Source organism: Plectropomus leopardus, chromosome 3, assembly GCF_008729295.1.
Source record: "Plectropomus leopardus isolate mb chromosome 3, YSFRI_Pleo_2.0, whole genome shotgun sequence".
Classification (NCBI taxonomy): Eukaryota; Metazoa; Chordata; class Actinopteri; order Perciformes; family Serranidae; genus Plectropomus; species Plectropomus leopardus.
The window spans coordinates 880,539-905,457 of NC_056465.1; the positions used below are offsets into that span (position 1 = coordinate 880,539).

Sequence of the window (24,919 nt, forward strand, 5' to 3'; positions counted from 1 at the left end):
CCTCTGAGGCCTTTGATTTTTACTTTTCATCCACTGTCCCTGTGATTCAGCACTGCAGATGAAATAGCAACTAAAATGTGTAAACAGTGGGACTAGAGAGCAATGAAAGCAAATCCATATACGCTAAAGCCAATCAAAGCTGTCGGTGTGCAAGAGGCAGGGTACACACTGATAGATAACCAATCACACTCACATTCACACCTACAGCAATTTATTTTGTCCTGGTAACTGTGTCAACATATGTCCACAGACAGTATTAAACAGTGAGCTTACTGTAATATTTAACTTGAATTAAATGTGCAGCTAAAGCAGACAGAAACCCTATCTGCAGATCCAGTTCATGATGACAGACAGACAGAGAGACACACAGGTTGTTGTAATTGCAATGTGTGATGTGTTGCTGCAGGACTGCTTCCTGACCATGAGTCCAACCTGGTACCAGAGTCTGATCAAAGTCCTACTGAACCGTTTCCCTCAGAGCTGCAGACACTTCGATGACAACGGCATCCAGTATCTGGTGAGCAGCTGTTGTGTTCCTCTGAGAGCAGATGAAGCATGGCCACAAACAACCCTGACTGATGGAGCAGAGAAGGATCATTGCTGCTGTTCTTAGCTTTTTAGTGTAACTGTAGTGGAACCACCAAGTCAGCCTCAGCATCTACCTGGTGTCTGCATGAAGTCAAACACTGGAACAGCCATTATATTCAAAGAGCAGTGTTTAAATGTAAAACAGGCCCCAGGAGGGGTTGTTCTTTATCTTGAGGGGGTCAGTATGGAATACTTCAGAGTTTATGAGACTGTTCATTCAGTTAGTCAGTGAGAATGCTGCAGATTAAAAGAATATGCCTCATTTCTAAAAACTGACAAGCTGTGACCACAGCCTGACCTCTCACCTCTAACCTCTCCCTCATTTCCCTCTATATTGTTTATATATAATGTGTTATATTTTTGTTAAATGTAAAATTTTAATACATTTTTGAAACTGTTAGGATCATTTTGGATCAGTTCACTGTGGGAAGCGTTGGTGCCAAACAACAAAGCTTTTTGTGTGTTAGAACTGTTATGTAGTAGTTCTGGCTGAGGTCTCTCCACTGAGGCTCATGGGAAGTGTAGTATTTTGTGCCAGTCAAATTATTTGTACTTTACATCACTATGCTGTTGTGCTTTAGAAATTGGAATGTGTAGCCTTTGGTTTCCACACAGTCTGTCTCTGACTTTGCGTTTGTGTGTGTGTGTGTGTGTGTGTGTGTGTGTGTGTGTGTGTGTGTGTGTGTGTGTGTGTACATGGTCAGAAGACCAAGTTATATTGCTGTTATCAGCCTTTGGTACACCCCATATTTGTTAGTAGATACATTCACTGTTGGTTTGACTCTGCATATAAGATTTTTGACAATAGTTGACAGTACTTAAGTTATCCAGGAGAGCCCATTGTTCCTGTCTTGAGGAACATGGCAGGATTGAAGAAAAGAAAAATTTCAAAAAGGAATTAAGGGGAAGAAACAGCTGTGGAGTCAGAAGCTCTCCACACTTTGCTACTGTTTGCTCCACCTCACTGTCAGTATTTTAACATCTGACCTTTTTCTTGTCTTTAAAAAAGTGTTTCCTTTATGTTTAACATCATGAAGAAGATAAAACAGGATAACTTAACTTTTAAATGTCCATCTAATCTCTATCCATGTCTGCCATCTCCGTCTTCAGGCTGTTCTGAACCAGAAGTTCACTGACTGCTTTGTTTTGGTATTTCTGGACGGCCAAGCTGGAAAAACAGTGAGTTTATATATTGGTGTGAATAATATACTCTTATGTTGTAGTTGTGCAAACATCTCAGTAATGTTTGCTCTTTGTCCCAGAGCCTAAAGGTTGTGTTTCGAGAGCCGCTGCCATCGCAGCAGCAGGCCAGCAGTAGCCCTCCTCCACAGCTGGTGTCCATGTATCATCACCTGGAGTCTGTCATCAACACCGCCTGCTACAACCTCTGGACTGGACTGTTATAGAGCTGATCTGGGCTGCCCTCCATTCACACATGGATACAGGAAGCAACATTAGAAAAATACAGAAGACAACATTCAGATGAATTCATTTGGGAAGCTGGGGCGAGCAAATCCCACTATCACCGTCATATCTTTGTCGTTTGAACTTTGACTGTAAAATCCTTCAATCTGATTAAAAAACGCACATTACATGATGCTTACTGATGATTTTTATCTAGATATGCACGGTATTTTTCCTTGCTTTTGATCTCCAAACAGATTATGGCTCTGTCCAACAGCTGCATCTCTGACACTGTTTGCTCCAAGATAGCTTATGTAACATCATGATAGCCCAAACACAGCAGGAAAACAAACACACAAAGTTTGATAAAAAACAGCAGTAAGCACTACATAATAAAGTAGGATAAAAAGGATTTTTCAAAGTAGAAACAAGAAAGATATGATGGGTTATATTATGATTTGATCACCCCCTTGACTTCAGTATAAGTGACATCAAAGTCTGGCTCGTTTAACGCTGTCACTGACTCATGATGACCTTTCCTTCTTTTAGACTTTCCATGGAAGACCCCCATCCTGAAACTGAACGTCAAATAACAAGTAACAAGCAAAAAAGTTGGCCAATTCTGAAATTAGTCATGGGTGACCATTTGGGGTTAATATTGGGTTCAATCTGCTCAGTGTCTGCCTGGCTTTAGACAAAAAAAGGCAACAGAATAATGAGTGAAGTTGTTTTAAGGGGAAAATTAGTTTTAAAACAATTTAAAAGTAGAGGAGACACAGCATCACCCACCTTCACTAATCAATACCAGGGGAAAACCCTTCTTACTTTTACAGTAATGAAATTGATTGACTGGCTAAAACCTCCTTCCCACTGCACAAAAAACCTGCTAACACCCACAAACATTTGTCTAATGAAATGCATACAGTCGGCATTCACACCTGGGTCAAAAGGCTGCAGTAGACACAGGTTTTTATTGTCTTCGGCTTCGATCAGCATTGAGCGTGGTCAAATATTAGATGAAATGACACGCTGACGCTAATTACCCTCTCTCTTTCGTAGAAATTATCGACTGTCTTTTTCTAAGCATTACTCCAAATAAGTCTGCACACAGTTTGAAAGAGAGACTGAGTCAGCGAGAGGTGCACAAGGAGAAGTAAATAGGGCAGGGTTACAGTTTTCACAGACCTCTGTCCATGCTGCTTTCTGCTGTTTATCTGACTCTGGTCCATGTGTGACGTTACACATTGCCACTGTGACATTGTGAGCAGATGAGAGTGCAGAATAAATGACATTTGTCCATCTTTCTATTGTCTTATCATGAGCAGGTGGATCTGGATCAGGATCTGGAAGGACTGTGCTCTGACACATGATATGATGGTGAAGGAGACATTTCGTTTTTTTCAGTGAAGAAGACACTGCTATTTTTCTCTCCCCCCATCTTTGACTGAGAAACACCTGAACTGCTCTTTAGATTCAACACAAGGCAGTCATTTTCAACCAACAACAAGCCCTTCTGGCTGTGGAACTGCACACCTTTCGTGCTTCACAGCTTCACTCATCGGTCTTTAGTATGTTGGATTGGGTGCCTTCTGATAGCATTTTGTGAGCTCTTTGGACCACATCAGTGTTTCCTGTGAGTGAGACACAGCTGAGACGTCAGTGTGCAGTGAGACGGCTTTTCTGTTCAATCTTCCATAGTGTCAAACATGTTACTTAAACACCACTGCCATATCTGCTGCCCTCAAGTGCCTTTCTGTTTTGTTTTGTTTTGTTTTTTTTAATCCAATGACCTATCAGTGACACTGTTGTGGTTCCATCAGCTCTGCACACATGTTTGGAAACACACTCCTGATGTCATGCAGTGTGGGTGCCTGAATCGGTTTGGAGAAATTTAACAAAAATTGCCTTTCATAATAAAGAGAATGGGTCATATTAACTTTGATGATTTGCATAATAGCATGCCACATGTCATCAGATCCGAGTGTTTCCAAAGCATGTTCAAAATGACAAGTTTGACTTGTATACCACTTGTAGACCCTCAGCAGCCTTAGATCTTGACACACTTTACTGAAGGAAACCAAATGTTTAAGCTTATTTGTGGATATAAAATGAAGAAATGTGGAGCACCGTTGTCACTGCTCCGAGAGCTCAATGTGAATGTGGAACACTGGATAATATTCATCATGCAAAATGTGAACTGTGACAAGTTAGCCTTTAGCATTCTGACTGTAATATAAACATTGCACTGTCTCCAACTGTATAATGTATATTATGTATATACACAACACTTAATACAGTGTGTGAAATGCTGGATAAAGCAGTAGGATAAACAATGTTTCCAGTGGTTTTTCATGAGCGTGAAGTATGGTACGTGGGTATTTGAGATGGATTCTCTTTGCTTATAATTAGAGGGAAAAACTATTCAATAAATGTTGGCAGATGGCATTCTGATAAATACGGCCCTGTGCCCCGTTTGTCTCACATGGATAACTGAACCATCTTTTCCATTGACTGATAATTTGACACAAGTCTGGATTTTTCTGCTCTTTGCAGCTGGCCAGCTGAAATTAAACTGCATTATAATGCCTCCCTGGCCAGAGGCATTATGTTGTCTGTCCGTCCGTCAGTAAAATTATAAAATAGGATATAATGGTGAAGTGCTGACATTTTATATCCAAGGGGTCAAAGGTCAACTGTGATACAATGTTTTGCAAAAACACCTTTCTGGCCATTACTCAGCATCATATCTCAGGAACAGAAGAGGAGACATTTGGTCAGATACTGAATTGTTGACTCTTATCTGTAAACTTTGCTGATTGTAGAGCTCTTTAGTGCTGCTGGGCGGAAGATGTGTGTGAAGCATCCATGTTTTCACAGACATGGATGTAAACTGTAAGTGGAACCGGGCTGGTGCGTGGAGGCATACAACAGCTAGTAGTACACATCTGCCTTGTAAATCATGCATCCTGTGTTCTTCAAGAAAAAAGAAATGGAAACCAGCAGGGAGAAAGGTATATTTCATATTTTTTGTTTAATGATGGTGCCACCTGACTTTGTGAGAATACAGCTGGGTATCTCTGCACCACAACACAAGGGCCTCTGAGTTTAAACACAGCCCACATTAGCTTTCCTGCTAAAGTTTCGTTTACGTCTCAGTTCCAAACACCAACACACATCTTGTTCTTAACATTGCTGAACAAATAGGAACAAGTTATAGAGCGTTCATCAACATCCTTCAGTTGTAATTATCACAATTCATTTTTCTCAGTAAAACACTTGATAATAATAGTAATACAATCAAATGAAATCTGTACAGTAAAAATGTACCATTTCAAAGTAAGCAGGGAATACTAGAGAAATAAACTAATAGAATCACTGGTTGTTTAATCATGGCATTTAGACAGCAGCTTGTCATTCAAACACTAGAATATACAGGGTTCCCACGCATTAACAGAATTTCAAAACTTTTCAATGACTTTTCAAGGATTCTTGTTGACAATCTTTCTCTTCTTGTCCCACTTGCCCAGTGTTTTCCAAACACAACAGGAGAAACAACAGAAAAATGAAACTTTCATGAAGGTAAATAAGATTACAAACCGACACATATTAGAGCTCTGGTACACCAACAGCTACAGAAACTACATTTCCCGCTATGACTTTTCCAAAACTTTAAATGATTTTTACTAATACCATGACTTTTCAAGACTTGGAGAACAAGGTTTTGAAATTTCATGACTTTCCCAAGGTTTACATGACCGTGGGAACCCTGAACATAGATTATGGCAAGTACTTCCATTCATTCTTAGATTGAAAATGTAGTCGTGCCTCTGGAATCTGTTCAAAGGAAAGGAAAAAGAAGAGTGTTCCTCTGAGTAAAAGTATTTGTAGTGAAGTTGTATTTGAGTAGATCAAGCCTTCCATTGGGCACATCACTTGAAACACAAACAGTTGTGTGACTGGACCACTGAGCTCATGACTTGCTGTGTGTGCAGTAATCTTTGAGCCAGCCCAGACCCTCTTTTGTGGAACCTATAGTGAATAGAGAGGATCAGAAAAATGGGGGTTTTCTGGCTGCTTTCCATTTCTAATCAAACTAAAAAGCGGACTCACATAGCGGCTTGTATTCACAGCCGATGTATCCCTGATAGTCGAGCTTTTCCAGAGTATCGAACAGGTAGCTGTAGTTGAGCTCTCCAGCACTGTCAGGCTCATTCCTGCCTGGAACCTGAGCGACCTGAACGTGGCCTGAGACACAAAATCCTGTCACTCTCATGCTCTGTGCTCAACAGCACGCGTCTTAACATCATGACACTGACACGCAGCTAACTAACTCAGAGTTTTCACAAACCTGCCCTCTGAAATAGGGTGCTGGCTATAAAATGTTACCCTTTATTCAACACTGACATATTATCAAGTTATTATATAGCTATGCAGATTAAGTCTTTAGCATTCAACTTCAGCAACACTGACTCACCAATTATGGGGAAATACTTGTGTATGTTTTGTGTCAGGTTTCCATCCATGATTTGCCAGTGAAAGACATCCTAAAACAGTTGAGACATCTGTTAAGTCAAGAGTTTCATCCTATTTATTTGTATTTATTTATTTATTTATTTTCCAGTGAAGACAAATTTCCAAAGCACCCACCATTTGCAGCTTGATGTTTGGCTTCCCAACCTTCTCCAGGATTGCAGCCGCTGCAGACACAAAAACAGGAATGAGCTAAAGCAAAGGTCATGGCAGGTAGGCAGACAAGAGGTGTGTTTTCCAGGTGGTGGTGGAAGTGGTAGAAAGACACAAACACACACTAACTACTTGGGGTGAGAATCTCTCAGCACTTCCAAGATTCCATAACAATTCAGACAGTTACCATTCCATTATACAGCCATTATCCATTCATCAAAGTTTTGATTCTACAGATGATTTCTTTTTCTCACAGTGTGATTACTTTTATAACATAAATCTTTTGTAACACGCCATAATTACATAAAGAAGCAGTCAGACTGTATCCATCTACGGCTGCTCACGCTGAGCCATGGGGGGATGTTTTTGTCTGCTTGCTGTCCAGTGTTTGCATAATGTAATGTTTCATACAGTACAGCATTAACATGACAAACCTTGTTCTATCTGAATCTATTCTATTCCATTTCTGATCACGTAAGGGGTGTTTCCGTTGAAATTCTAGATTGGGGGAGGGGGCACCTAAAGAAAAATAATGTTTTTCTTTAGGCGTGATGTAGGCTTCATTTTTAAGGTTTTGATACTTAAGTACAGTTAATATCAGACACTTCAAGACTTTTACTCAGTAATGTTCTAGTATGTAACTTTAACTTCTACCAGAGTCATTTCCTTGTGAGATAGCTGTGCTTTTTTTTTGCTTGTTTGCTGGACAGCGGTAACATGTCAGCAGTCAGGAGTGTGTGACCAGATCGTCTCACTGGTACACAGTGTCTTACCCTGATGAGGGGAGTCCAGAAAATACCTGGGATCTGTAATCCTTGTGTTGATTGGTTCAATCAAACCAGTGATTCCTTCCTGTGAGAAACATTTCATGACATTCATCAGGAGGCTGTAACTGCACTCCATCAACAAAATCACAGTTTTATTATAAACTATTTACGGAGGGTTAAGTGATGTTAACCTCATCTAATTTAACCAATGTGAGATTTATCATCCATGTGCAGTAACACTACACCGCAGACAGGTGCATCAAACAGGATTATGATATTACATTAACACCCTGACACTGACACTGTTTGGGAAAGCTTACTCATTTTGTAACAAGCTGTGATTTGGTTTCGGACAGTTGTGTGTACGCACTTCATATTTTGCAGATTAAACAACTAAAATATTCCAGTATTGTTAAACATTCATTCATGTGCATGAATAATGTCATCAAAAGCACACATTAGTAACTGGTACTCATGAATGCTTTTCCCCCAGAGGCTTATGTTTCTTATTCATGTGGTGTATTGTATGGTATACATCTTGCAGCATACCAAATTCCTGCAAATGTCAGTTGAATTCTTTTTAAATAATACTTTTTTTTTTAATCTTACTTAAATGTGATTAAATAGTTGCAATCAGAGCTCTGCAAATACAAACACATGCCTCACTTGCTCTCACTAACACCACTACCACTCATTGAGTTAGACTGATAGCACAGCACCATTAAACCTGGTTATTTATTCTCTTTAAGCTGGAAACAAACTAACAGCTCTCCAGTTCAGATATTAATAGTATTTGCAAGTCATGGTAGTGCTCCACAGTTGCAAAATGTGAATAAATATTCACAGTCTGGAGCTCTGCAAAAGCTTCTCATGCTGGTGGCTTACAAAACAACTTGACTTTTTATACATGATATTCACAATACAGTCATTTTATATATCTCGTGGATCAGGCTGCAAGTATATTTAATATATCACCCACCCCTAGCAGTATCCCACTGAAGTTCTGCAGAAATCCAGTTTCACTCTGCTAGAGTTGTTCTGTTGGACGGAAAAGGCCACCAACCTTTGAGAGGATATCAGCAGCGTAGTTTAGATTCTGCACAAAGATGGACTCCATTTCCTCGGCAACCACTGTTCTGTGTGAGTCCACGGGAACCCTCCCAGCCATCAGGTGGATCCTGATAAATTCATGACAATAGGCATACACAAATACAAACATGTAAAGTTAAATACCTGCTTTATATCCTTTTGTAACTATATGGATTCTTGCATTAAGACTGTTTCTCATTACAAAACACAAAAGTCTTAAAGACAGAATATAGATTTTTATTTCAGGTGCTTTACTCTGTTTTATAATTTTACTGTATTATTTTTCTCCATATATCTACCTCTGGCACATGAAATTGAGCACAGGTGACTCCAATTTCTCTAGATTGTTGGGATCACTAGACTCCACAGGTCATTTGATCCGTAGTGTATCTTAAACAGGCATTTCCTTTAACCTTACCCTCAGTGTTTTATTCTCAGTGGGAAAAACAGCATGGATGGACTCAGTTTCCCACAGTCATGATTTTTTCACACCGATGTGTGTTTTTTGGAAATTGTCTCAAGCTAAAAGCAACAAGTCTTACCTGATCTGTTGCAAGCCACATTTTGGCCTTTGTCCTGGTTCAAAAACTGACATCCACAACATAGTTTGTTCTCACTTTCAACAATGAATCTGCACATTAATTCAATACCTGGCATGTTACAATCCACTAAAGTCAGGCACCATACAAGATGAACAAACCACCATTTTTTGTTTTGTTTGACTGGAAAAGCCTAGAGGGACAGTTCCACCAGAAGCAGCGCTCTGCAGTCCGGCTGCAACCCATCGAACACCACCTTACAAGATCAGGAGCACTCCACAAGCACAGCATTATACCTGCTTGTGGAGGGGAGGGGGGCTGAAGGCTGCATACAAATGTCCAGACTCCCCTGCACTTGCAGACTCATGGACATGGCAGGTCGTTCACAGGTCGTTCACAACTGATCCAGTCTACAAGGTGTCTCAAGTGGTCTTTCTGTTTTCCAGAGAGTTTGCTCGGGATGCAGACTTTGCCAGACTTCGCAGGTTTAATTACCACAGTTCACAGTAATATAGACATGACACACTAATTTTTCCAAATGCCAACTACTGTTATAAAATGTTTCTTGAATTGTGTTGGCTGAAAATAATATTCTACAACATCATGACACAGAAATATGTAGAAGTGTACACTGTACAGTTAATCAAAATGCATTTTATTAATGCAGCTGACCCTATAGGCTAAAAACTGTGTAGTGTAATACCAAATATAAAGGTGGAGAAAAGTGAATGAAAACATTAGAAGAGCTTCTTCCAATATCAGTAACACCAAATTATTTAGTACCTTTATTTACAAACTTTTCTGTATCACAATATGTGTAGCCGATATGTTGTACAGTAATGTGTGATTTTTTTGTTTGTAAATTCTACATTTTTATCTTGTTATCTGCATGGACAGATGAGCAGGCAGAATATGACAGCAACGATCACTTTGTAGGCGACTGTGTAAATCAGTGGTCGGCAACGTCCGGCCTGCGGGCCAACATTGGCCCTCCAGCAATAATATCTGCCAGATTATTTTGATAATATGATTCTATTTTATTTTTTACAATACAGACAGACACTCCCACAAATAGGCTGTAATATCAAAATAGAGAATCTACCCCCGTCTGAAGAATGCTGATCATATTTTTCTACATGTTGAGAGTGAAAGTGAATGACAGAGACAGACACCGCGGGCTGCATTGTAGTAGACAGCGCCTGGTGATGAAATAGCGACATTCGATGTGTGGTATGAAAAAAATAGCAGCAGTTCAGTAAATCATTCAAACATTATTTTACTTATGTGACTATGGGCCACGGCGTCACACGTGTGAATGAGAACAAAGGTAATTTAGTTTACTTATGACACAGTGATGCAACTATCTGACGAATAGCTAATTACTGTAAAAATACACACTACATAGATTACCCTGAGTTATGCACTAAAAGTAATTGGCCTGGCTGAGACATTGATAATAACTCTGTGCACAGCATTCAACAGCGCGTCTATGCGTCAAGTAGCAGACCTTGCAGAAAGGGGCACCTGTTTCACGGAGGCAATGATACCATCCATTGACTCGCCATCTAATATTATATTCTTTGCACATAGCGACAGCTGCACTGCAGATAAGACACACCGGCTTTGCAACCACGAAACCAAGTAGGATGAACGCATACTTGCCTTTCCATTCTTCAATGAATATCCTATTTTCACTGTCAGCTCTCCTCTTTAGACTTTCTGATGTTTCTGATGTTGTTAAATGTTTAGCTAACTTCACTCTGCACACAGCGTTATGTTGTACCTTCAGCACACAAACAATTTAAAAAAATGAAATATTGTAAGTGAGGAGTGGGGTCACAGATACCAAGAAATACTTCTGAGGATAAACCAATATCAAATAATTATTAGGATAGGTTAGGCTCCTACATGGTCAGTCCAAGTGGTGATGTTCTGTGTGTAAAAAAGAAGCAGTCATTTTCAAAATTAAAATGATAGGCTGCTACATGTTTATTAATCAAAATATGAAAAGGGGAAATAAAAACAAGCTCATTAAGAGCATTTCATGACTCAATTCTATAAATGAAATTCATGATTTAATTCGTAACGGTCCTATCCATGTCCTCTGTTATTTCTTGAGTTATTTTATCCATTCTCTGCAAATCCCACACATGCGTGGCCTATAAGGCAATCTGTCGCAAATTTTAGTTGCATTTTTTTGTATCAATCAATTTCTTAAATTAGCCTTCGATTATGTTCTGGCATCTAATTGCTTAGAAAAAAAATGGCCCGAGGCCAAACTTACTTGCCGACCCCTGCTGTAAATGGTAAATGGTAAATGGACTGTACTTGTATAGCACTTTTCTAGTCTTATTGACCACTTAAAGCACTTTTACACTACATGCCACATTCACCTTTCCACACAGATTCACACCGGTGATCGAGGCAACCGTACAAGGTGCCACCTGCTACTCAGTAATCAATCACACACTCACAATCCAATGATGCAGCATTGGGAGCAATTTGAGGTTCAGTATCTTGCCCAAGGATACTTCAACATGTTGACTGGAGGAGCCGGGGATCGAACCACTGACAATTCGATTAGAGGACAACCCGCCCTACGTCTGAGCTACAGCCGTTTGAGTGTTGCCCTCACCCTCACTTAACGTGATGACTTTAGGCTCCTTTGAGATGAGCCAGTCCTGTGCAGAATCGATTGCTGCAAAATGCATGAGGGTTAGATTTGTTGACCTCATCAGGACTTGCTCTGATGTCATGCAAGTGAACAATGATAATCTAAAGCATAGACGGTATATAAAGATGAACATGACAGTTCCCTCAAAGTGTAACTTTTCAATCTGGATCGCCCCCTAGTGTCTGTCTGCACTATAGGTCATAGAGCCTGCCCCTCCATGTTAGTGAATGGGACATAGGCCAAACTACACAAACAAGTACACGCCAAATACATTCTTCGCAAAGATGGTTTCTGTCACTAAAGGTACTTCTTATCACCCCGATGTTTGGTCAAATGATAATTTTTATGATCAATTTGGTATAATGAGTTATTTGATTTTATTTTTCATCATGATTGACAGCTGTGACAGCCAATTTGTGTGTGTGCATTTAATGGAGCTGTTGACTCAAATTATGATGTTTTATACAAACTTTATATTTTAATTGAATTTGAGAAACTGTGCTTTATTTGTCTCATTTGAAGGGTTATTCTGTTAACAGAACACATACTGTGGCTAACTGTGATGTTTTGCAGTCAAAGACTAGTCACAGATCATAAACTATATGTAGTCGATTGTCATATAAACACTGAAATGCTGCAAATGGTTGGAGCTACTTATTAAAGTATGTAGCAACACAAAGACTTGGTGTGACGTGAGGAATAATATCTGTACGGATGTGAAGTCTCCACAGTATCTGACTGATGTGCATTGAAAGCTGTTGTGTGTTTCACTTGCATGTTTTCAATGTGTTGCTGTAGTTTGAGGTCTGCTCAGCTGATTTCTATCCAGTAGCAAAATGATATGATGCCGAATTACATGAGAATTAATGTCATATCAAGGTTGAACCCCAAAAAGGATATTACTGATCGCCTGTAAAGCATTTAATAGGCTACTGAGTCAGAACTGGAGACGGCAAACAAACTGATAATTGGGTCTGATAATAGTTAAATTAAATCAAAATAGAAAAATTAAAGGATGCAGGTCAACCTGTGACTTCCTGTACAGACACAGGGCTGCTGGAAACTGTCGAGAAACTGTCCAACTTGACCATAGATGTGTCACCTGCGCTTGCTACTGCCTGATCTCCGCTTTCAGAAGAGGCGCAGAATCTCAAACTAGCCTAACACTACATTCACACTGCAGGCCCAAGGGGCCTGAATCAGATTTCCCCCCCTATGTGACCCAGATGTGATTGTTTGATGACAGTGTGAATAACACAAATCACATGGAATCTGATCTTTCAAATCATATTTGGGGAACTGTCATACATGGTTCTAAATCAGATACAGAATTAAATACCAATTTTATGTCACTCTCAATCAACATCCTTTTATGAAATGAAGAGAACTCCATCTGTCTGTCTGTCTGCATCCTTTTTTTCTCCTTGATGCCCAATCACTCTGACATTGCGTGTGACTCACCCTTTGACTCATTCACCGACTGCCCGTGCCTGTTTTGTGACGTGTTGTTCCACTGGGCAGTGGGGTCACATCAGGGCCATGACCAGTTTATACTGGAGTCTGATATTGGCCACATTTTAAACAATAATGTAAGCAACTACATTAAAAAACACAAACTAGAAAAAAATCTAGATTGAGCACTGAGGTTGGCAGTGTGCAAGTGGTGTAATTGCATAAATACATCACAGTATGACTGAAGTGCGGAGAGTGGACTTTTGGATTCAGCCAAATATAATTCTTGTTGGTGCTGACTGTGTTTTGCCCACAATCCACTAACTTTAGGTGAGGATTCCTCAGTCAGCTCGCTTTGACCTGCAGCTAATTAGCTTGCCTTTTATTTTGTGTGATGAGAATGAGACTTTTGTCCACTAGTGCTGCATTTGTTTACACACACCTGCTGTTAAAGGCAAAGGCAAAGGCAAAGGCCCCCCCCCCCCCTCCTCTGCCAGGTCTCACCTCTTACAATCCAGAGCTCGTGCGTACTTCAGAGCCTGATCCAGAGCCTGTCTGAACTCCTCCTGTCTGCCTGGAACTGCTCCCAGACCGAGTTCACCTCCCTTTGCATCTCCTGCAACACACAGCCACCTCCTCATCAGCACAGCCACTTAACGTGACTGTGCGCTCGGCCTGAGCGGCTGCAGGCTGAACCTCAGTGTGTGCCCCATGCTGGTTCTGAGTTACCTGGCGGGGTGTTGATGAGGACCACCTCCAGTCCTGTGGCCTCCCTGGCTCTCTGCAGCTCCTGCAGGTCGCAGTCGTAGAGCCATGCCGCCTCCACCGCCTGGAAGCCGGCTGAGGCCGCCGCGTAGATCCGCTGGCTGAAGTCTGGAAGCTCCGTGAACAGCCAGGAGATGTTCGCACAGAACTTTAGAGGAGCCATCGTGTGGTTTGGGGGGCAACGACCTCACGGTCAGTTAGTCCGGCTGCTGATCAAACTTCTGCTTACTCGCCTCTTTTCTCCTCAGTGAAAGGACCTCCTCCTGGAGGACAGAGGAGAGAGGAGGCTCCTGGAGGAGCTCAATGAGAGGTAAATATGTTTTAGAATTTCTTTACTTTGAGCGAAGAAACCATGGATGTACCATGGAAGAAGCAGCTAACATCGGTGTCTCCTACACGGAAGTCTTTCACCGAGTGGCATGACTACGGGACTCTCCGAGGGTCAGATGACGATTTTTTTTTTGCGTTGCGTGACATAAAATGCCGAACCTCCATATTATGTTTCTGTATTCACACAATTTATTCTCACAGTACTTACTTTTTGGCGTCATGTAAATGGATCTACAGATAATATAATGATGAGATGCGATGTAATGCGCTGTCACCTTGTGCATGATGCTTTTAATACATCAGTGGTTCCAAACTGGTGCAGCCACAGGGTCCAGATTTCATACAAAAAAGTTTAGAGCACAATGAAATAAAACTTATTGAAAGGATCAAGCGCAGTTATTTAAAATCTAGTAAATATGTAGCATTGCAACCAAAAAAAGTAGAGTGAGTATCGGCAAAATGGGACAATTAAGCTTTGCAATGATTTATATTTTCAATGAATACACAAAATAACTCGATACCGGTATCTATGCATTGCTCAACAGGTATATGATCAGGAAAAATAGGTCACCCAGATTTTTCATTCCAGTATATTTTGCAATGGCATATAATTGTGTACCAGAAATACCATGAATCAATTTCAAAATCCTTTCCCCTTTTTGTAAAATGCTTATTTTGATAGTGTCCCATTTTGCCAATTGTCTACTGTTTTTTTTTGAGAATCATAAAACACTTGCTATATTCAGATAAATCATTTTTATAAATTTTATCAAATATATTTTTTCTAAATATGTCAGCTAGCTTGCTGGAGCTAAGCAAAGGGCTAGCTTTGTCGTGTTTTAGCAAGCCTAATTCAAAAAAAGCTCTAGCTGGCTATTCTACCCTAGAAAGGACAAAGGCAGTAACTCTTAGACAGTAGAACTGAGATGTATAGCATTGTTTATACATATTACATATAGAAATGTTTTAAATAACTAGTTAATTAAGTAAACACATAAGAATATAGTTTAACAACACCCAAATTCATTTACATTTCAGAGGCAATGGCAGACATAGGGAAGGGAACAAGTAAAGGAAAAGAGAAGCAACAGCAAGGATAAGGCAAGAAAAGAGGTACAACCAGTGAAGACGGGATCACAGGGACAGTTTTGGAGTTTCAAGTCAGTCAGAGGCAGGGCAAGCACCAAAGCTGCATCTGCTGGCTCAAGCATGGAAATTACCTAAAAGTACATTGCAAAGAAGGATAAAAGTTGTTGTAAAGGGTTATTCTATGTTTTATTCGAAGACAATACATTTTTTAATGACTTCTCTTCTTCAATATTATATCGTAATATAAGTTGTCCCATTTTAGCATTGAAGGTGTCCCATTTTGCCAGTAGCGCCTGTAAAAAAGTGGTCTCAGGACATATTGTGTTTGAGATGGATAATTGATTATGTGTTTTATTATTCTTAATTTTTCCTTTTGCATAGTGTAGTAAAGGGGTTGATATTTATAAAGTGATCTCATGTTTGGAGCGCAGACAAGTAGAAAATTCTGTAAATGTCAGGACCAGATCTTGAGCTGTTTAGAGGTTAATGTTAATTGGACCGCTCATCACAACCACTGCAGCACCACTGACCCCTTCAGGGCCTTGGGCTGAGGTCATCTGTACCCACATACTCTTTTATATATTCCACTGACTTTGTGGCTGATAGCTGGGTGTAAACAGGTCCTCTGTCGTCCACTTGACTTGCCTAGTGCACTAGAATAGTGATAAAAACTTGCCTGTTGCGCAGTTTAGACTATGATGAATCACTTGAACTTTTTTTCTGAGCAAAATTTTGGCACCCCCTCAGGATGGCGTCATAGTCCCATATTGCCTAGGACAAGCACCAACACTGCTTACATGCCAAGAGGGCACTTTGAATTGATGAATTGAATTGAAAGTTTTGTCTATCCACTCTGCGTGTGTGTGCATGAGTTTGTGTGTGTGTGTGTGTGTTTGTGTGTGTGTGTGTGTCTGTATCTGTGTCTGTGTGTCTGTGTGTCTGTGTATGTTGTTGGTGCCCCCCCAATTCAAACCTGGCTGTCTGGTCCCAGGTGAGACAGCCATGCTAAGTCAGATTCGCGCTGCTGCCAAACCGGTGTCTAAACGTTGGTTTACCACACAGCTTATTTTCTACAATGATTGAAAATCCAATGGAAAAATCCCATGGAGTGAGGGCTGGATCTGACTCACAGACTGAAGCAACGCCTCACAGACAGCCTGTCACTCAAACAGCCCTTCACTGAAATATGTTTAAACTTTAGGCCATATTAAAATGTAAACAGCAGCAGCATTACATTAAAACTCACTTGTCATGAATATTGAAATTAGCTAAAGAGACCAAAACTTTTGTTGTTGTTGCTGCTGTTTTGTTTTGTTTTTTTAACCAGGATGTGAAAATATTTATTTAATTCTTTTTTATTTATTTATTTATTTTTTTATCTAGTGATGCGGTACACTACGGAATAGGTGAAGACATGACGAACACAACATTATGTGGAAAACATGATATTGCGTGTATACACTTAGGACGGCAAAGACAGGAAAAAAACAATTAAACAACAACAACAAAAAACAAAAACAAGCAGGAACCAAGGGTGTACTGTCACATGCGATGTTGAGGGTGTTGAAAGGCTGTGTGTGTGTGTGTGTGTGTGTGTGAGAGAGAGAGAGAGAGTGGGTGCATGTGCGTGTGTGTGTCTGTGTAAATAGTAAGTGATTTGGAAGATAACGTGGTGGGGTGTTTAAGTGTTTAAATGTTAAATCTAGGGAGAGAGTGTAGAAGGGAAACTAGAACATTTTGGCAGAAATTTTGAAGGGTGCCTGCCGCTGAGGGGCCAATAATGTATGTGAGGAGGAGGAGGGGCATAGCCACACTTTCACACAGGGCCACAAGGCACAAGGGCAAATTAATGGCCATTAATTACTTACTGGCATCTTTAAGTGGCCACAAGGGCCAATAAAGGACCCCCTCCACCTGAGGGGCCACAAGTGGATCATTGATTACTAACTGGAATAGGGTTGGGCATCGTTTGAATTTGAACGATTCCGGTTCCGATTCCAATTTCTCGTTTCGATTCCAGTTCCAAATGATTCTCGATTCCGATTCTTTTTAAGAGGCAGGGTCAAAAAGAGGTTGCATGGTTTAATGAGGGCGCAAACCAGAGTTCTTTTTGGATGAAATGTCTGAATTTCTCCATGATTTTTTTAATTATATGAACTTTACTATGATTTCTCACAGGGCTATTTTCAACCATTATATAATTATCAAACCTTTGTACTTGGATATAAATGTTATGAAGTTTCTTTCCACAGAAGTACACTTTCACAAAAGATCTTTCTTTTTGAAAACCTCATGAAAAAACATTTATAAATATCCTGTTGTTTATGTGTTAGAGAGTGTCTGATGCTGCCGGCACTTAAACATGTTACTGAGCTCCCACTGATGGGCTAACTTGGTGCAGAATTTCAAACAAACAAAAAAGAACAACTTGTAAAACCCAGTCCAGATTAGCAGCAGGTACAGGGGAAAATCAGAAACAGTTCTTGTTGAGGAAAATGATCATATCTGCCTTCTCAGGCAGTATGCGTGAGCGTTCTGGACAAATAGTGTCTCCTGCAGTGGGGAACACACATTTGCTGGGTGTAGATGAAGCTTTCTATTTGTTGCACTGATATCTTTCCTTTGGACGCTATGGTGAACAGAGTAGCACATCGCTGTGTCTGGTCAACTGCCTGGCTAACGTAAGCGATAACGTCAGGTCGTTTGTCTATGAAAAAGTACACAGACTAACGTTAGCTGGATATTTGAGTTGACCCACCATATTAGCAGTACAATTTGTTTGCTGCCTCAATTTTGGCATAAGACAGATGTAATTTATTGATTTACTTACCTAATTCTGACTGGTTAGAGGAGGGCCGGCGCAGCGTGTCAAAGACGGGGCACTCTGTTATTTCTACACCATTAATCCGGTGTTTCAACATGTTGGTCGTGCACCCTCCTTTGCACGATATAATTGTGTTGCAAATGTTGCACTGAGCCAACCGCTCATTTTTAATTGGCCACATGGGCCAATTAAGGCCCCCCTCCACCTGAGGGGCTACAATCGCCAATGATGGCAATATAAAGGGTCAGCAATTACTTGTGGACAAGTGGACCAGGCATCACTAACTGGCATCTTTGTATTGGAAAAGTCACGCACATGCATTAGCACACACTAAATGATTTTAGGCATAAAGTGTAGAAAATAAAATGAGAGGCATAAGTGTCCTTGAAGAGCTTAGCATTTTGACATTAAAATGGTTTCTGTAGCTTAAAGTAGGCAGAGGTAGCAGTTGACCAGAAAGTACACGAGAAATATTAGTAGTAGTATTAGCAGCATAATAGTAATAGCAGTTGTAGTTCTGGAATTAGAGAAGGTAGCAGTACTTCTATTACTGTACTTCTACAAGGAGCAGTACATGAGAAAGACAGAGAAACAGACAAAGACAAAGACAAAGACAAAGACACCTAAGAGGCCACAAGTGACAATTAAGGGCCCCCTCCACCTGAGGGGCCACAAGGGCCAATGCTGGTAATATAAAGGGTCAGTTAACCTTTAATGACTAGTGGACAAGTGGACCAAGCATCACTAACTGGCATCTTTGTATTGGAAAAGTCACGCACACACCAGGATGGCACACGTGTGTGTGTAAGTGCCCGTTGCCATGGTAATTAATGGCCCAGGTGCACCTCCTCTCCCCTCTCCTCTTAGGTCAGCTCAAAGGGGGCAGTTGAATTTTATGGAAATGTCCCAGTCAAACTCCATTTTACAGCCATACCTTTCACCAAATAGCCAAAATATTACAACAGGAAGCAAAAGGAGGTCGTAGCGAACGCAGAAATATCAAATTTGCCTGAAAAAATCTGCTACGTATCCCAAATACTTATGTAAGAAAAAGCTTGCGACAGCAAATTTCCAGAAATTTCTCATCTCAGTTTGTATTGGAGTAAATGGGGATTTTTTTGGGTCTCCCTTCCTATGGAGGAGCACTGAGCCAGCTGTGTTGGGTTGTTAGCTTTCAAACCTACTTTTCTCTGACCGCCACAAGTTTTCCTACGTTGTGATGTACAAATTGTGTATGAAGACCTTAAACTGTGGGCAGGAGAAGACTTTGTTTGAGAATTTTTTGTGAAAGAGCAGAGACAGAGATATCCAGAGTACTGGACCCCGTTTTATCAGATTCTGAGATTATTCTATATATTTTGGAGAGGAGTTTTGCTGAAGGTATGTTAATTAGTTCTGAGCTTGATGGCAGGGGATCGAGGTTGGTGGCTGTGATGTTAAGAGTCACTCGAATTGATGATTTAAGTTGTAGATTTTCCAGAAATTGATTGCTCCCGATGCTGTACTCCTGGACCAAGTGGGTGAACGGAACCAGTTTATTGTTCTCAAAGATGTGTTGTAAGTGTATCATCCCTTTTTCTGACCATGTGCAGAAGTGAAGTGGTTTCTTGTTCGTGAGGTAGTCAGGGTTGTTCCAGATAGGGGTGAATCTAGAGGGTGCAGGGTCATTTATTCCCATGCCCGTTTCTCAGAATAACCGCAAAACACCATTGTAAGCGAGCATCAGGCTAGTGACTCCCCCCCTCTCTCCTCCCGCTGTTTGCAGTTTGAGTTCAGGTGAAGTGAGTTGCCAGCCTAGTTATGTTTGCAGCATTATTTCTGTACAATTCAAGTGAACATAAGAAAATAAAAGGCTTTCTGCTTTTTAAAAATGCAATTTTATCAGCTTTTTGCCTGAAATGTTTTGTTTTGTTTTTGTAAAAATGCACAAATTCAGATGTTGATAATAAAGGAATGGAAGAAGATAGAATAAAAGAGAGATGTTGGAATGAATGATTCTATGAGTTTAATTGTTTCTCGTAGTGATGAATGAGGATTTTGTTCTGTGAGATAGAATATGCTTGTGTGTGTGTGTGTGTGTGTGTGTGTGTGTGCATGTGTGCATATGTGTGTTTGTGCATGCATGGCTGAGACCTAGAGGGGTAAGACATCAGGAGAGCATTTTATGGGGGGGAGTTAGAAGAGCCAGGTGGTTATGTTCTTGTCGCGGAATAACTGTCCATCAATGAAAAGTCGTCATCTGTTTTTGTATGGGGTGAAATTGCATGATTTCTTTTGGAAATTAGTCGTTGAGTCCATGGTCCATTCCTTTGAGCTACCTGCCATGACACTGAACCTGTTGTTTTTGTTTGAAGTGTTCAAATTTGGCGACGATTGGACGGGGTGGTCGTTGGTGGGGTTTCACTGATAAGTCTTTCACTGATTTTTCCGGGTATCTGTGGGATGTTCAGGAATGCCAGTGACGACGAGATTGTCCCTCATGTTGCGTGCTTGTAAGTCAATAGTTTCTTTCATTGTTTCATTGTCGGCGGTGACAGAGGTAAACTCTGTGGTGAGTGTGCTGATGGACTGTTGGAGTGATTTGTTTTACTGTGTGAGAATGTCAATCTGTTCTTGGCTAAATTCCAGGCTTTGACATGGAACCTGGAATTCCCTGTGCAGCACCTCGATTAGAGCTATTCTGTTGTCAAGACTGGTGAGCTTCTGTTCCATGGATATAAGAATGTGGCTAACCTCTGTGCCATATGGTGGTTTTGGGGATTGGGATGGTGGTATACCTGAGTTGTAGCCGAAAGCAGGTCGGGATCTTTTTTTATCTTGGTTTGGAGAGGATGTGGATCTGCCGGATGGTGGTGCATTGTTCCTGTTCAATGTGCAAAATCTGTGGAAACACTCGTCGATGTAGTCTTTGAGGTGATCCAGGTCATTTGGTGTTATAATTCAAGTACCAGAAGGAATGAAGGAGTAGATGTAGGGATATAGAATAGAAAAGTTTCGTATCTAAGGAAAAGTTTGTTTTGGTTAGTCTAGCAGCTGGGGGCTGCCATCTTGGTTCTCGCACTGTCTCCTGAGAGTTGCAGTCACAGCGGCATCAGTGGTCTTCCACCTACCTGTCCTTCTGCTTTAAAGCTGGGCATTTTAACACTGATCTATAGAGACTGACCCTGTTTTGCAGCCAGCCTCAATTGGATATTAGAGGAACGGCAGTTTTTGGGACTTAAGCGTTGGTTTCATAGTAAATTTCTGACACAGAAAATAGGTGAGAGCACAGAGGCAGTGCAACCAGAAAAGAAAGCAAAATGTATCTCAACATGTTTTTTCTTCTGTAAACATGTACACACAATGTGAAATATCTAGGTTACAACAATGATGGAGATCAAGTCCATGTGTCATACGATAAGTGAATAATGTAAATATTGTGATAGGCCTAGCTAAAGCCTAATGGCAGTGGATTTTTCTCACCAAGGCAGCCTGTGGAGCCTGTAGAGCACTCTGGATTTTCTCAGCACCAAGAAGGTCTTGTGGAGTCCTCATAAAACTGGGCCCTGGGACAGCAGGTACTCTGGGAGATGAGTTGTGTACATGAACCATGTATTTTCAATAATCCACTAAACTGACTTGTGTGGTAGTCAACTGATGGTGGGAGCTGGACCACCTGCTGGAACCTGCAGCTGAACCAGAAACCCATGAACAGTGACACCTTGTTCCATTTGAGGACTTGGTGACACATATTTTACAGCTGTGCACCGCAGCGAACAACTCCGGCTGTGTTCATTTTGCTTCAGTGAGCATGGAGGCCTGGCCCTGCTGTCCCCGGGCAGCGCTGCACAGAGCCAACAGACTGTCAGCCATCAGCTGGATGCCTAATCTTCTTTCACATGCAAAGACAAGAGGACACAGTCTGTTTCAAAGTGAATGCCCTCCACTTGCCCATAAGCAGGCCTGTTGTGAGAGTAATCAACTGAATGTTTAATGAACACAACAACCTCCCAGGGATGTGTGGACATTAGTGCTCTGTAAAATGTCTGAGCAAAGCAAAGCTGCGGCGTCAGAATGAACAGACATTTGTTTACTTGTTGAGAAGCGATGTGGCAGTGCCAATAGATGACAAGCCTGCCACAGTTCAATGGCTTGAGATGGTTCTGTCAACACACCCGGAAGCAGCCTCCAGGGTCACAGCTTCTCCCACACAAACTGTTGTGTTATCGTCCCTCCCTGCTCATTTATCAGCTCTGTTTGAGAAGTCCAAGCAAAACCTAAACCACTGATGAGCAGTGCCTGTGTCAGAGGCAATATGCTTGCTACACATCATCTACCTTTCTGTGTTTTTTTTTTCTTTTAATTGTTGGTTGTGTGTTACAAGGTAGAACATGCTGATGGACTCAGATCTTATAAATTGCTCTCTGACAAGATAGATGAATGGTAGAATTAAACTTTAAGGCCATTCTTGACCTTAGAAAAAGTAGTTTGACAACTTAATTGATTAAAGTGCATCTCAGTCTCCTGTTATCACCTGCTCCCCATTTTTGGTTCTTTGCTCAAAAATGGTCTTTATTTAAATATAGAGTAGATCTCAGCAACCACAAGGCCCATGGCACACCATGAAAACTATAACAAAAATAAAAAGACAGAAAGGTTTGAAAACATACATTTTCCATCTAGTGTCCATCATCAAGTAGTCCAATTTAGATGACAAAATGTGCTGAAATAAAACAAAACATCCACAAAATGCACCACCAATGTCCATGTAAAGCACATAATATACAATACATAATATGAAACAAAATAAGGAACAATGGTAAGCCTCCAGGACCACATGTAGAATATCGTTTCTCTGGAGTCATGCTTTCATTGTCAGCAGCCATGTTGCTCTTACCAGCAATGCTATTGACCTATGACCTCTCAACATAACATTGCATTTCCCATAATGCCGTCAACTACACTGGGGTGGTGTTACTCTATGCATTAAGTTGAGAACTTACATTACAAGCAATACATTTTTAAACCAACGTCTTTTAAAGTACTGCTGAAACACATTTTTATCATAACTTTTAGCTCTTTTTAAAACTTTATTTATTACATTTTTCATTGACTTTTAACAACTTTATGAACTTAAAATGGTCTTTTTGAAAGTTACAAAACATAATAAATGGGAGGTGAATTTGAGAGCCCTAAGCATTAGTTTATATGTTACTGGACCAGATTAAATAAAGAAACAAGACAGAATGAATGGCCTTGTCCTCACCTGCAAAAACATCACAGTTTTAAAGTGTATATCCCTTTGAAATAATAAAGCATTTGTCCCCAAACTATAGGAAACCAAAAAAACAGCATCTGCACAGTCCCCTGTGCAGATATAGAAATGAAGCAGGACACATTGAGAGAGCATTATAGAGAGAAATTCTTAGGCGAGATCTTGAAATTGGTACTTTTTGTTTCATTTGTGCACCCCATTTGGCCATATAACAGTTGTATTTTGTTGTCACTTGGATGTCATTAGAAGTAATGAACCCATCTAATAACAACAGTTTTGGGCTTTATTTTGAAAAATCAATCAATCAGACTATATATGTTTTCACTCATGTATAACCAAAATAAATTCGCTGAGTGAGCCTTTAATGGGGTCAGTAGGCCACAATACGTTGACACATATCTTTGGGTGTAACTGACTCATTCAATCAGCAGATAGAGACATAGAGCATGGGAAAATAACTTGGTAAAAACAAAGCCTTTCTCAGTAAATTTCCATGATGTCACAGCCCCCATGCTTTCTCCTTCTAGCCATTTGAACCATAGACTTTGAGAATACCTAAACAGCGGACCAAAGACGGCGCCAACTTATTCCCATGGAGATGCTTGACTCACGCATACACCTAGAAAGTTTTCTAGCTTCTGGGTTTACATCTGCAGTATGCAATCCACCGACTATGCGCAGCAGTGTTCCTCCCGCTGATCCCGCCTACAAGTTCCAGCTCACTTCATAAACTTTACATTGTGATGACGTCATGGATTTTTAACTCCCCTTTCTCGGTTCAGGGGGAAAGTTTTGTAAATATAAAACCGCCATGATTAAAAAATTCATAACAGAAAGATTCACAATTGACATTGTTTGCAGTTAGAGGTATCCTGTTAACAGTTTTACAGTTTGTTTGTTTTTTTCTGCTGCACTAAGGAAAAAATGCTGCAAGGTGGAGTGTTTTCCTGGAGGCCTCATTTAAACCCAATGAAACCTGTAGACTCCATGTTTTCTGACTGGCATGGACTGATATGAGAAGTGAGGATCACTCATATAAAGCAGTTTTATGTGATCAGACACAAGTTTTGACCACAAAACAGCACAGGCAAGACTTTATCTGTTGTTGAAAATGTAGGAAGTGGAGTTAGTGTTTGTTGAGCGCGTGTAGTTGCAACAGCCAGTAGCTCATCAAAATCTTGCTACTTGTTTTGCTATATTTTTCTATTTTTTTTACTCCATGGCCCCTTCTGCTGAAGCACAACTTTTATACGATAGAGAAGCACTTATCAACATCTGGAAAAGTTGTGTGGTTGTTTGGACTGAATGCAACAAACCAAGAAAGGATCCCTACCAACAGCATTATGCCGAGAGGCCAGTAAGACCAGAGGGGAGAAACGAAACCGACAGCGCAGGACAAAGAGAAGGAGGAGAGCCGGCATCAGGGCGAGGCTGACCGGACTTGGACTGAGAGCGCTTCCT

General features: G+C 40.7%; 2 protein-coding genes across 2 annotated transcripts in view; one reads left to right on the top strand and one right to left on the bottom strand.

Moving 5' to 3' along the window:
• The window catches only part of LOC121962516 (KICSTOR complex protein SZT2), an 87,026-nt gene extending 82,598 nt beyond the window's left edge, over positions 1-4,428 (top strand). The window contains exons 27-29 of the mRNA XM_042512781.1: positions 407-517; positions 1,699-1,767; positions 1,851-4,428. Coding sequence (XP_042368715.1) covers positions 407-517; positions 1,699-1,767; positions 1,851-1,994 — 324 coding nt within the window. The 3' untranslated portion in view covers positions 1,995-4,428. The remainder of the gene's footprint in view (positions 1-406; positions 518-1,698; positions 1,768-1,850) is intronic.
• Positions 4,429-5,004: 576 nt separating this feature from the next.
• On the bottom strand, positions 5,005-14,366 carry hyi (hydroxypyruvate isomerase). Its single transcript, XM_042483908.1, has 8 exons — positions 13,926-14,366; positions 13,701-13,812; positions 8,506-8,620; positions 7,449-7,527; positions 6,640-6,689; positions 6,467-6,536; positions 6,103-6,237; positions 5,005-6,021 (listed from the first exon to the last, which is right to left on the bottom strand). Exons 1-8 carry the CDS (start codon positions 14,122-14,124, stop codon positions 5,963-5,965), a joined length of 819 nt encoding a protein of 272 aa, XP_042339842.1. The 5' UTR covers positions 14,125-14,366; the 3' UTR covers positions 5,005-5,962.
• Between the last annotated feature and the right edge of the window lie 10,553 nt (positions 14,367-24,919).